The 14,995-nt window shown below is 32.5% G+C and overlaps 1 protein-coding gene across 1 annotated transcript in view; it reads left to right on the top strand.

The window, feature by feature from the left end:
• Positions 1–9,017: 9,017 nt before the first annotated feature.
• Positions 9,018–14,995, top strand: part of LOC118200381 (tubulin-specific chaperone A-like) — a 54,177-nt gene continuing 48,199 nt past the window's right edge. Inside the window, exon 1 of the mRNA XM_085810657.1 lies at positions 9,018–9,232. Coding sequence (XP_085666783.1) covers positions 9,180–9,232 — 53 coding nt within the window. The 5' untranslated portion in view covers positions 9,018–9,179. The remainder of the gene's footprint in view (positions 9,233–14,995) is intronic.

Below are 14,995 nucleotides of genomic sequence, written 5' to 3'. Positions count from 1 at the left end.
GGCACTTAAACAACTTTAAAATTGTTGATAATTCTAAAAATATTGCATACAGATTTACTAAAGGCATAAAAACCTTAACCGGAAGATAAAAACAACATAATTCAATCATTTTTAAAGCAAAAAAGTACAATTTACAAACATATACGAGTAAAGAAACTGAGATCACTGAGCCGGGTAAGAGAGTGGATATATATATATATATATATATTTATATACGTTTGGTGCGGCCGATTGCAACCAAAATACGAGGTGCACATCTACATGTTATAGCAGTCCTATATACAAAATTTCAATGTGCTGAGGCTACTCGTTTTTGAGTTATGCGAGATACGTACGTGCGTACGTACATACGTTCGTACTGACGCCACGAAAAATTCTCTTCAGGATTAATTTGAAAGCAGTTTTATAACTTTTTTTGAGGAATCAAGTATTTTATTCTGTCCTTACGTACAAAAATCACGCAGAAACATCGTTAAATTGCATTCGATAGCGGTCAAAATGGATATTTTCGTTGAAATATGCTGCCTGAAACATTTTGCGATTACAATACTTCCTTTTTACTTCGCACAAGGAAGTAAAAATACCACATTATTCCTTTCTAATGATTAAAATGAAGTCTCCTTGCAAAGGTAAACTTTCTTTTCCTAACAACGAAACATCGCAAAATTTCGACAGCACGTTATATAAAGAGGCACCTAAAAGGATATTTCTCAATCAAATTGGCTTAAAATTCATTTGACCCTCAATATTGTTTTTAAAAATTCTCCTGCAAATTACTAAATCTAGTTTAAGTTCAAAATATGAAAAGTAATAAAGATAAATGGCATGTATGACTACTATCTTGCTTATGAACCAAAAAATTTTTAATACCTGAGAGAATAGCATCATTTCCTACAAGAAGAGGAAAAATATTCCTCTTATTTTTAGCTCTCTTTCAATGCGTGACTACTTGATATATATGTGTTCTGTTTTGGAAAAATATTTCTACATGCATCCAAGCATATCATGCGTGCTGTTTTACACATTTGTGCGCATAAGTACTTTATTTACATGCCTCTCCTAACCTCTTACCATCTAGAAGAAATGTCTGTCTCATAGCAACAGTCGTATTTACAACAGTCAATTTTAGAAGTGTTTCGTTATAACTATCCCTGCAACCGTGCCGCAGCGTAATTCCTTGGAATAAGGGCTTTCTGCTGTGACTTTCACACGAGAAGCTGGACCCCGCGAGCGGCTGTGATTATCGTTTCAATTCAGTAAAAAACAGATCATTCAAAATTCTAGATAAGCAAATAAAGAAAGGTTGCTTACCTTAATGATCCGCTTTCTTCGATTCTGGTCCGCCGCTTTAGTAGACTCCGATTTGGTTCCAAACTCATCTAAAATTGGCACTATTTTGTATGAATCACTTTATTTGACATTTAACACAAAAGAGGGACAATATCTAGATCATTACACTATCAAAAAACACTTCTAACTACTTAGCATCATTGTTCTACATATCTAACAGCGTCATTAGTCTACTGCGTCACTGTTCTAAAAGCATACACTTATCGTTGCCAGTTCTCAAAAACAAACTTTCTTTTTCAATTCTCGTCGGTCTGGAGGCTCAATCCGTTCCCCAAGAGCGGAGCGTGCGTCGTTCGCGACACACTCCCCCCGATGAGTTTCACCAAGTTGAAACTCAGCACAGTCTGGTTGAAAGTTCATGAGGTTTAATCGTTCAGAAATTCGAATCACTCGTCCACATCTAGTTGTTTTGCGGGGATTCTGATTGAGTTCATCTGACTGATCTTTGTCAGTGGCACGAAACTCTGTAGATCCAATAGAAGTTGTAGGCTTATCACACATTTTTTGATCAGAATGCTTCTTTCTCAAACAGTCTCCTATATTATCCATTTGTAAATGGACTTCCAACGGATAAATTCGTTGTATGGGTCGAAGGATTTCGCCACTTTTGGTGCGTAATTTTACTAAACGAACTACACCATCATTTCCTGGGATGAGTGTTATAATTTTTCCTAGAGGTCACTTAATTCTTTTCTCAGATGTTTCTATTAACACAATGTCTCCAACCGATAGTTTAACATATTTCTGTTTTTAAAATATGGTTTTTCAGTTGTCCTAAGTATTCAGTTCTGAACCGTTTTCTTAGATCTTCTCTAACCTTCATCTGATATGCATACCTTTTTTGTAAGTATTTGGCATCAATAATATCTAGATCTGGAACGCCACTTTCTTTTAGATCACGAAAAAACATTGCAGGTGTCAAGGGTTCCAGTTCCAAGTCCTCGGAAATATAAGTTAATGGTCTGCAATTTAAGATATTTTCGCAATCACAGAGGATCGTATAGAGTTCTTCATATTTCAGTGAGGCATTACCTAAAACTTTTCTGAGAATGTTTTCCATAAGGCCAATCATTCTTTCCCAAAATCCACCCCACCAGGGAGAAGCTGGTGGGATACATTTCCACTTAATGCGGTTGACAACATGATTTTTAATAAGTTTATCCCAGTCAATCATTTTAAGAGCGAATTTGTACCAATAAAATTACTACCGTTATCAGTGTAGACAATTTCAGGTCTTCCTCTGCGTGCTATAAAAATTCGGAAAGCCAATAAAAAGTTATCTGTGGACAAAGACGTTAAAAGTTAAAGATGAATTGCCCTGTATACAGCACATGTAAATAAAACGATTCACGTTTTCGTTCCATTTTTTAAAAACAAAGGGCCAGCTAAGTCGATACCTGTCACTTCAAAAATAGAAGAATCTTTAACACGGTCCTTTGGCAAAGGTGCGGATTGTACCGTGGAGGGCCTCGAATCAAATCTTCTACATTTAGTGCAGTTTTCCAACACTTTACGAATAGTTTTACGACTTTTCAAAATCCAGAAATTTTCTCGTAGCATTGCCATTAAAGTTTGAGTTCCGCAATGTATTTGTTGTTCATGTTTTTCCATAATCAGTTTAGAGACAACTGGATGTTCAGGAGGTAGAATTACAGGTGTTCTAAGATTTTCGAAGTCTTGTCTCATTAATATTCTTGACTTTACTCTTAAAAGACCAGATGAATCAACAAATGGTTTTAAATTTCGTAAGCGTTTATCCTTTTCTGTTTTAAAGGAGACCCTTTGCACAATTTTCCAAACAAGGACTTCAGCTGCATTCAATTCTTCGATTTCTAAGTTCTTAGACGTTGTTCTGTTTTTATTTCTGCAGTTATCAATATACCTTTTTATTCAGGCTGTAACTCTAATTATTTTCTCAAAAGAAGAAATTCTTGAGAAATGCGAAAATTCTTCATCTACATTTGTTAACGAGGATACAACTGTTTTTCTTCTTTCTCGATCAATCATATCTTTGTCAGGAGAAATATCACAAGTAGGCCAACAGTCTGGATTCAACTTCAACCATGCTGGACCTTCATGCTATCTTTCGGCTTTAATAGTTTCAACAGAACATCCTCTTGACGGAATATCCGCAGGATTCAAGTTGCCAGGAACGTAATTCCATGCATCAGTATTAGTAAGAGCTTGTATTTCTTTCACTCTATTCATAACAAATACACCCCAATTTTCTTCATTCTTAATCCAGTACAATGTGTTCCTTGAATCTGTCCAATAAAACGTAGGTATATTTTCTTCCTTCAAATCTTGTTTTATAGATTTCATTAATCTTGCACCAACAACACAAGCTAATAATTCTAGTCTACAAATTGATGTGGGTTTTAGAGGAGCAACTCTAGATCGTGCTTGAACTAAATGACAAGAAACTTCATTTTCATTTTCATTTCTTAAATAAACGCAGGTTGCATATGCCATTCGAGATGCATCACAAAATATATGAAAGGATAATTTCAATTCAGAATCAATATTAAGCATCATCTGTCGAGGAATTTTTATTTCTGTTAAACGATTTGCATCATTTTTCCATTTCATGTATTTCCTTTGAATTTCTTCATCCCAAGTTACTTTTAATTCCCAGCAGTTTTGTAACAGAATTTTAGGAATTAAAATTATAGGGCAGGTGAATCCAATAGGGTCATAAATTTTATGAATTTCAGACAAAATTGTTCTTTTAGTAACAGGTTTGTTTTTTGATTCATTTAATCCCTTAATATCACAACTTAATGTGTCATCATGCAAATTCCAAAGAAGTCCCAAACTCATTCTCATTTAATTTATCAAGCTTCGACTGTTCTAAAATGGGTTCAACAACAAATGCATTCCTTTTATTTCGAGGATAGTTATATGCCCACTCTTGTAATTCAAATTTAGCACTTGCCAAAATTTCAATGGCATCATTTTTTAACTTCTTTAATTCTGATTCATCATTCACACTTGTAACTAAATTATCAACGTACCAGGATTCTACTAATTTATTAGCACTCGCACGATAATTTTCTGGTACTTCATTCATTAATTTCGTTAGTGTTGCATTTAAGAGAAATGTACTGCTGGTTATTCCAAAGACCACTCTTCTATGCCTGTATATTTTCAAACGCTCAAAATTTCCCTGTTCCCACCATAAAAGTCTTAAATAATCTCTGTCTTTAGGATTAAGTGCTATCTGCAGAAAAGCCTTCTTAATATCAGGGCTCACGCCAATTTTTCCCAGTCGAAATCTATTTATTATAGCTGGAACAGTATCAATCAAATTTGGACCCTTTTCCAAATAGTCATTTACGGAAGGTGATCCTTTAGTTCTTACGGATCCATCGAAAACCGGTCTTATTTTTGTCGTGGTGGAATTCATTCGAATAACAGCACGATGGGGTAAATAATGAGAGGGGTTATTAACTTCTTCCTCAGGAACAATCTCTATTATTTTATCATCTTCCCAAGATTTAAAAATTGCTTTATAATCTTCTAAAAATCCCCAATCCCTTAAATTCTTCACTGTGCTCTTTAATCTCTTTTCTGCTATTTCTCGATAGTTTGGAAGTAGGGAACGATTTTCAATCCAAGGTAAACAAATTTGAAACCTTCCTTCTTCATCTCTTTTCACATTGGAAAGAAAATGTGTCATTGTTTGTTTTTCTAATTCCCTTTTAGTTTGACTTTCTGAAGGGTCTAATATCGCAAGAGTATCAAGTTTCCATAAATCAGAAATTTTACTATCTGATACTAACATAGAAAATGCATAAGAACAATCATATTTATTTTCCATTTCTACGGGAATTTTCCCCATGATACTCCAGCCTAAATAAGTTTCAATGCAAACTAATCCACATTCTAACTTCTTTATTTTCCCTGTAAGCAATTTTCCCGCTATGTCTGCGACTATGAGGATATGAATTTCAGAAGGAGAATGCTCGAACAACAATTTTTTGTGCCTACCTTCATCATCATTCAAAAATATGTTATGGGATTTAACTCATTTAAATAAGGCTTGATGTTCAATTGTGGAATATCAGAACAAATATTCGCTTGATCAAAAGCTTTGAAGTTACACTGATAATCGTTTTTGATACTACTGAAACGTACAACGAACTGTTTATGAGTTTCAACCACTTCAATTCCTCCGAACAGACTATGAATCACACTGCTTTCGTTAATACATTCGTACTGCATAGCATTAGCTAAGAATTTAGATACACAGCTTCGTTGACTCCCAGAATCAATTAAACAGCGGCAGTATTTTTCTGGACCATTGCCACGCACTCTTACAACTAAAGTTTGTAATAAAACTTTCTCTAAACATGATTTGTTCGTCAAATTGAGATCCTTCTTATTTGATTTTTTCTCATCTAAACTATTTTTGTCACAGATTAAACTGTTGTGTTTCCACCCACATGAATCACACTTTAACTTCGAAAAGCAATTTTTTGCCAAATGGTTACCCCTTTTAAGGCATAAATAACACATTCCGAGCTTCCGAAGTGACGCCTTTCTGTCTGTTACAGACTTCGGGCAAGCTTCGGAAGTATGTTTTTCTTTTTCTGAATCCTCGCAAAATATGCTGCTGTTAATTGAAACCTTTAACACAGCAGCCGTTGGAATAGAAATTTTATTTATTCTTTTTTCTTTAGGAAAGTGGCTCGAATTATGGTTGTTTATTTTATCTTGAATTTGTAGCATGGATTCGCGGCACTCAATTTCCGTTTTCAAGAACTCTAATAATTCGTTTACATCGAAATTATCTTTCGATTTCCTTTTTCTTTGGAAATCAAGATTCAGTTCATTCGGAATTAATTTTAATAAAACTGGTGTCAATAACGTGCCATATGTACCAGAAGTTACATTAAGTGATTTTAAACTTCTTATCTGTATTTCGATATCATCATACAACTTACGTAATGCAAATATGTTGTTAGCATTCCTAACAGTTTCTAAATTTAGCAGTTTTCCCATATGTGCATTTATAATTAAATCTGTTAGACCAAAGCGTGTTTTTAGTAACTCGATTGCGGCAAAATAATTTTCACTTGATAATGCAAAACCACTAACAGCATTACAAGCAGCACCTGATAAAAATGATATCAAATAATTAAATTTGTCTGTATCTGTTAAATCACTATTCTGATGTATCGCATTGTCAAACTGGTTCCAAAATGATAACCAATTAACAGGATTGCCATTAAATTTATTGATCGATAATTTAGGCAATTTAATTTTTGAATGAGATACAGAAATATTTGAAATATCATTATTCACAATATTACCAATTGTATTCGAAACAGGAATTTCAGGTTTCCTATTCTCTTTTAACATAAATGTTAGTTTCGATTTCATGGAAATTATTTTCTCGGAATAAACTTCACAAGTTTCAAATTCCGATTCATATTCAGTAGCCTCAATTAATTCTTGTATTTGTTTATCTAATTCTTTTAGGCTGTTATATTTTGAATCTAATAAATCAATATTTTCATTAAGAATACACAAATCGTGTTCTGTTTCTTGGAGGTATTCTTTACAATTATTTATCAACTTTGTTGTCATACTCCTAACTACAGTTCGTCTTTTCTTTATTTCTTCTATTTTAGTAGACATGTTTAAATATTTCAGATAGAAAATATTTCAAATTAAAAATCAGTACTCTCAAATCGTAAATAAACTTCTCAAATCAAAAGAAGATATTTTTTAAACATTCCTAAATCTTTCACTTCAATATAGTCTACATCGGTGGTCCCTGTTCGGGTGCCAATAAATTTATATCGTTTCAAAAAAAAACATTAAATTCAATGTTCATTAGTAAAAAACAGATCATTCAAAATTCTTGATAAGCAAATAAAGAAAGGTTGCTTACCTTTATGATCCGCTTTCTTCGATTCTGATCCGCCGCTTTAGTAGACTCCGATTTGGTTCCAAACTCATCTAAAATTGGCAGTATTTTGAATGAATCACTTTATTTGACATTTAACACAAAAGAGGAACAATATCTAGATCATTACACTATCAAAAAACACTTCTAACTACTTAGCATCATTGTTCTACATATCTAACAGCGTCATTAGTCTACTGCGTCACTGTTCTAAAAGCATACACTTATCGTTGCCAGTTCTCAAAAAACAAACTTTCTTTTTCAATTCTCGTCGGTCTGGAGGCTCAATCCGTTCCCCAAGAGCGGAGCGTGCGTCGTTCGCGACAGTGATCACGTACGATGGAGGCAGGATCTTGGAAGAGCTCCTGAATTTTCAAAGGTGTTTTCCGGAAAATCTTCATTTATTTAAGAAAATTTTCGCGAATATCCTCTGCATTGTCTCGTTCTCAAGGCCGGGAGTTCTCCTGTACCTGGGGGTCTTGTCTTCCTTGCAATCTTTTGCAGCACTAAGACGGAGCGTTCAGATAAGTAGAATGTCTTTTCTCTAAGCTAAATCAAATATCTGTCACTAAAGTACCTTTAAATTCATTTATTTATTATGATCATTATTATTATTATGCTCATTTTATTATGTTCTGGCATTAAATACTTAGTAATTGCTTTAAATCATGTGGTTCTTTTTTGGTTACCATCTCGTAGGTACGCTATCCTTATCAGTAGCCCTTATCAGTAGTGTTAGCACTTCCCATTGGGGCCCCTTTGAGGAATTTCTCGAGAGGAAAAAACACGATCTCGGGCCTCAATGTAGTTTTTGCTCCTTTAATCTATATTTCCTATCTATTTAAATTAAAAGCATATATTAATACAGTGTGCCTCAAATTGATAAAATAGTACACGTATAATAAATTATGACCATTAATTTAATAAATAAATAAAATGCTTATTTTTTTAAAAAAAATTAATTAATATTAAAATTAAGAAAACTCCGTTATTTATTTACTTATTTATTTTTGCTGATATGTTCTCGCCTTGTTTTGGATTTATGATTTTATCTGATGGTGTTTTCTGAGTATATAAATATGTTGGAAACCGCAATAGATGATGTTACTTAGTTTAATGTATAACTTTGCATGATATGTATCTTGATCTTATGTGTCTTCTGTTACTGTGTCTCAAAGTAGAGGCTAATATTGGTTTCCATGTTAAAAAATAAAAGTTTACATTTTAGTTTCCTTGTTATAGCAAAAGTTAGCTTCTAAACTTGACTTATACTATTATGTGACTGGACCCCCAATATTTATTATTTTATTATTAATTTTCCCCCATCTTTACATCTATTAAGGTTTACAAAACACACTCATTACACACACCTGGGAGACTCTATTTAACGTAAATGATAACAACTTTGACTACACTCATGAACGCAATAGGGTTTTTTTTTTTTTTTTTTTTTTTTTTTTTTAACAAAATTCTCTTACTTCCTTTCCTTTTCTTTCTATAGGCCTTTTTTTTTTTAATTATAAATAATTTTTTTTGTCCCTCTCCATTACTTTTGGGCCATTTATTTTTTTCTTTATTTTGTCCCATCTTTTCTTCCTGGCCTTTCGAACTCGTATAAAATATACGAAGTTCCTTTTTACTCCCCTCTGAAATACGAAATTGCCCCCCTTTCTATATACCTTTCCTTCGCACCTATGCTTGATTTTTTCGCCCATCGGTGCAGAAAGACTTCGCGGGTGCAACAAAAGACATCTGTCTACTTTGTCTGTCTGTCTTCGGCTTTCTGCTGTTATTTGTTACTGCTTGAGAAGCGAAGTAAAGTTTTAGTTTGAAAAATAATTTGATTTCAGTTAATGCAACGTTGAATGAATTATTAACTATTTTTTTTAATTAATTTATCCACCCGTGACTGATCATGGCTGATTCGAGGTCGAAACAAATAAGAATTAAAACAGGTGTGGTCAAAAGGTCTGTATGGAACTGACAATATATATTACTTTCTATATTTTTCTTAATTTTTTTGTCATATTATAAATACAGAATTAAGCTTGGAGCAAAAAATTTTATATGTGTATAATGTATATCGGTTGTAGCCAATATTGTTTAATAACGATTTTATTGGAATTTCACTTGAATTTTCGAGTCTAATGAATGTGCTTTTAAACATACATTAAAAGAGAAAACCGGTAAGCAAGAGAAAAGTTTCAACTAGCTGTAGAAAAATTAATGAAGCTAAGCAAAAAATAGAAGCATCATTTAACTTTCTGCATTATAGTCTATTAGTTGTATATCTTTTTTAAATATTATTTTCTTTTATACTAATTAATAAAACTTGGAGTAAATGGAAAGCAGTATGTTAATTTTTTATTTTATCTCGATAAAGATGTTTTTAAAATTGTAATTTTATTACAATAAACCATCTGTTTTTATAGGAGAAAATATTATTTCTTAATTTGCATTTTGCTAAGATCGATAACTCTAATCAATGGTGTATAGGAATCTCTTGCTTAATATAGTTGTAATTAATTTCTGTGACGTTTTCTGATATTTATTAAAATGTTTCTTATATGAGTAGTCCCTCTCTCCCATTCCTGTGCAAAAAATGCATATTTGGTTGATCTTTACAATATGGTAACTGGTAGTTTGGCGACATTTTGGAGGCGATAAAGGTTACTACCTGGGACTTTGGTAATAATGTGAGCAGTACTCAGTTCCGATTACGCATTATTTTGCGTGAGGGAAATGAGAGATCATGGGATATGTCATGTGATATTAATGGACGAATTAAAGTTCTTTAATCGGAAAAGGGGGAAATCGGCAAAAAATCTGGAAATTTTGTATTTAGCTTTATTCTGTGTTGTGTGAAACAGTGTTGGTTAATTTTTGGATCCTATGGCCCTAACTAAAGTGAATTCGAAATGGGTATTTAGGCATTGTGATAAAGAGAAGTTTGCTTTTTATTTAGCGGAGGAAGTATGGAGGAAAAATTCGCAGAAAAAAATCTTTCAATAATTTTATTGAATGAATTAGAAAAGTGTATCCGCCACGTAATCAAGATTCTGAAGAAGATTAGGTAAGTTAGTATTTTTAATTATTTGAGGATATTATTTTTATGCATTGTTCTAAATGTAAGGTGGAAAGGAATTTGGTATTATTGGGAAAATTGTTATTAGCAATGATTTAGTTTAAAGTAATTAGGATTGTAAGGTAATTTTTATTAATTTAATGCATGTGCTCATTTATATTTTAAGTAGTGTTTTTGAATTTAATTATATTTTAATGAAATGATAGTTATTTTGTGAATTATGTTTGTAGGAATTTGGTATACGTTTTAGTTGAAGTAAACGTGCATGGAAATAATTTAAATATCTGACACTAAGTATTTGTAATGGTTGCGGTATGAATTCATTGGTGACGTTTATAATATAATAGATGATTTAGAGGTAAAAGTTTTTGGATATTTTATTTATTTTATATGTGGAAATGTTCATATTTGGAAAGGGTAAATACTTTTTCGCGATCAGGTAATTTCATGTATGTTCATTTTACCGGGTTTAAAGATTGAGAAAATTGTCATGTATTTTTGTGAAATTTTTCTAATTTATGAGAAAAAAGCAGTGTACATGGATATAGTGAAGAGTGTGCGCAATGCCATTTTTGTGCAATTCTGGGATGTTTTTTTAAGTAAAAATAAGTCGACGTGTACATGGTTTAGTGATATTTTAATTAAATGATAGTTATTTTGTGAATTTTATGTTTGTAGGAATTTGGTATACGTTTAAGTTGAAGTAAACGTGCATGGAAATAATTTAAATATTTGATACTAAGTATTTGTAATGCTTGTGGTATGAATTCGTTGGTGACGTGTATAATGTAATAGATGATTTAGAGGTAAAAGTTTTTGGATATTTTATTTATTTTATATGTGGAAATGTTCATATTTGTAAAGGGTAAATACTTTTTCGCGATCAGGTAATTTCATATATGTTCTTTTTACTGGGTTTAAAGATTGAGAAAATTGTCGTGTATTTTCGTGAAATTTTTCTAATTTATGAGAAAAAAGCAGTGTACATGGATGTAGTGAACAGTGTGCGCAATGCCATTTTTGTGCAATTCTGGGATGTTTTTTTAAGTAAAAATAAGTCGGCGTGTACATGGTTTATGTGTATGTGTTATTTTGAAAAACGCGTAAGGAGTATGGTATTGTGCACTTTTTCCCAATTTTGCAGTGAATATTTGTCATGATTAAGCAGTTTTGTTTGATAAAATTTCTAGCATAAGTGTAATTCGGCTAGTAGATTGTTGGAAGAAGTGTTCAGTAGATAAAAAGAAAAGAAACATGTCTTTACTTCGTGAAGACAAAATGGCGGCGGGGAAAAAAAAATAGAGGGTTGCTGTAGGAGAGTTGGTTGCCAAATTTTCGCCAAAAAATCGCGAAGTTACCATAATGTAAAGATCAACCGCATATTTTGCTAGGAATAAGGAATTCCTTCAGGGAATACCTTCCAATGTAGCTTGTTGCTTAATTTGTTATATTTTGTTATACTTTGTTAATAAAATTACAGATCTATCATTGAATTGTATTGATGTATTGTAGTATGTTAATTTAAGCTATAGGAAGTATAAAATATTACCATACCAATATAAAAGTGTGAATTTTATCATAGAATTGAAGTATGAATACTTATTTATTAATTGGTATCTGAAAACTGCCCTGAAATTTCCATAGGCATCTCGTCAATAATAGCACCTTTGTATTTTTGTTGATGACTTTTTAGGGCTGCCACCTTTCTATTTTTGTTGACAACTTGCCAATAAATAACTATTGTTATAAATTAGCAAACATTTTTCAATTCTCATCTGTTAATTTTGTTCTGTATTTTTCTCCTCAAATTCTGTAATTACATGTGAATTCCGCCAGATCACGATAGAAGCTAGTTGCTTTTCTCACGATTACAGTACCAATAAAATACAAGGAAGTATGTTTATTCTCATTCAGTAAAATTATGCATTATTTGTGGAAGTATATTGCAGAAATGAAGCATGTAAATTGTAAGTGAAGTATTAAACATAAGGCTTTGAAAAAAGCATGGTACATTTAATATTACTGTTTAACTTATTTAATGTTTGTATCTTAATAATTATGTATACTTGCTGAAACAGATTTTGGTACTCAGAAATGTACGTATATGCACTACCATATTGGTTCTGCTCTGTTATCAGGACCAGATTCAGAAAGTGTATGTATATATGCATATGTATATGTATATGTATGTGAGTATACATACACAATTACATATATACAAGCACATAAAACATGCATACATGAATACATCCATCCAAACATGCATACACATACATTTCTGAAATGTATGTATGTGTTCATGTATGCCCGCATGTATATATATGTACATATGTATATACACACATATGCAGGCCCACCAACGGCCGAGCGGTAAAGTCGCTGAACACTGGTAGTTCGGTCCGAGGTTCAAATCCCGCGAATGGGCTGGCTGCATAGGTGTTTTTGTGGTTTTTCCCATCTGTAACGTGTATATGAGCCAGTTTCCCTTAGAAAGTCCTCCACGAAGGCATCCCTCCCCTTAGGCAGATAGCCCTAGTGTGTTTTGCCATAATTAAATACACCACCACACACATATGCGTATACGTACATACATTCCTGAGTCTAGTCCCAATAATAAAAGAGTACCTAATAATCTTTGGATTACAGTAGATTGGCAATTGCCTACCAAATGTATGATGAATTGCCAATAAATAAAAATATGTGAATATGTGAAATTCTGTGGACTGTGTAGCAAGAGTTTTCCCCCTTTTATTTATTTACATTTTAATATAAAAAGTAACTCATAATAGTTTTGCATACAAATTTGGCTGAAAAAGTGAACTTTTTCTAATTCTTCAAATAATCACATCTTTGTAGTACTGTACCTCATTTGTATATTTCTTAAAACAGAAAATTTTTTTCATAACATTCTTCAGTCACTTATTTCACAACAAAGTCAAGAATTTTACCATATAGATGATTTTAGTACATTAAGTACTGGAGTATGTGTTAATTTCAAGAGGTCTTTTGATTGCATTATTAGTTCCTAGCACCAGAACAAGCTGGTTGTATAGTTGTTTTTATAATTCTTCCTTCCTACATATAATTCAAATAAAAACTAGTTTTTCTTAAAGGACCTCCAATAGTAATACAGCGTTTTACCATTGTCAAATTACTAACCAGAAAATATAGCTCATGTCTTCTGTATTTTCTTTATTTGTACATCAAGTTATATGAGATACTATATGGGAAATTGTAATGCTTTTTATGTTGATATTATCAAAATATACTCAACTTTGTTAATCTTTTATTTTGTGTACACTTGCTGTCATTTACAAAGCTTTGCTATATATTGAAGAATAGCAAAAACTGTTTGGAAACTTTATTATGATTGTATTAAGTCCATCTTTATTTTGGCATGCTATAAGGCCAGTTAACTCTTCAGTTGCTGTTGTGTCTGTGAAATACTTTTCAACTTCAGGAGATTGCTGAGAGTCAGCGTGTTGAGTGAAGTCTTAAAATGTGAAATCAGTCTGTTATTTCATGCTTTTCTTCTGCTTATTTTTACTGTTTTGAGTGTATTATTTATTTAGAACATCTTAAAGATGTGTAAATGTTGAGAAGGATTGCAGTCTCTCCCCCAATGTTAAAATTGTATTAGTTGACATTTATGTTTCTTCATCATGAGACTAAATCAATTAGCATATTTTATTTGTCAAAATCAATATGGTCTTTTTTATTGCTATTTTACTATTTATCATCCAGATAGTTAAGTGTACAGTAAATCTTTGCTGAACATGGAATGCTGTTTTGTGTATATGCATTATCTTATTTATTTGTCTCCATTTAATTTCTCCGATGTGAAAATTTCAGTTACATTGGATACCTTGCAGAGCATTGGCTCTGTCATGATAGTTGTTAAAAAATTTTATCAACTTTGTACTATTAAAATTTTTTGATCATTAAATAGATAAGTGAAAGTTCACTTACCTTCTAAATAGGGCTGCCCTGAACTGCCTGCTTTTCCTTCTTGTAGGTATCCGTCTCTATGATGAACTTCGATTCACTTCGAAACACAGCTATAAACTTTTTAAGAAATTTTAATTCGTATGAAAGATATCTACAAAATATTTACAAGTTATAATGATTACAAGCATAATTTATACGGAGACGGTCTATCGTTATACATCTGTTGGACGCGTCAGCCGTTCAACTGATTACTTTTAGTCTCTTTCGCCAGAGGGCGTTCGTGGAAGTAAAGTTCTAGTAAGCAAACGCGACACTCCCACCTTGAGGTCCAGTATCAACAGAGGATGGACCTCAACTGACCTGTAGTTCAAGTCTTTTGAGTTTTCGTCATACGTCGAGTTCTGTACCTCACTAGCATATCCGACTCAGGTGTAAAGTTGAGTTCAAGAGGTATGAAGTTCTTAGTAGGTCTTATAATCTCCCCTTGTGCAGTTTTCAGTTTCACTAATCTAATGTGTCCGTCATGGGATGGAAAAATTTCCACGATTCTAGCTAAGGGCCAGTTTATCCTTTTTTCGTTGTTGGACACAATTACAAGATCACCAACTTTCACACAAGATGGTTCGCGGATGAATTTTGAGCTTTGTTTTAGTTGCCCTAAATATTCTGATCGAAATCTTTTTCGTAAATCTTTTCTC

This window comes from Stegodyphus dumicola, chromosome 2 (genome assembly GCF_044657685.1).
Source record: "Stegodyphus dumicola isolate Sdum_Otavi_A_Nest chromosome 2, ASM4465768v1".
Classification (NCBI taxonomy): Eukaryota; Metazoa; Arthropoda; class Arachnida; order Araneae; family Eresidae; genus Stegodyphus; species Stegodyphus dumicola.
This window is presented reverse-complemented; position numbering and strand designations above follow the sequence as displayed.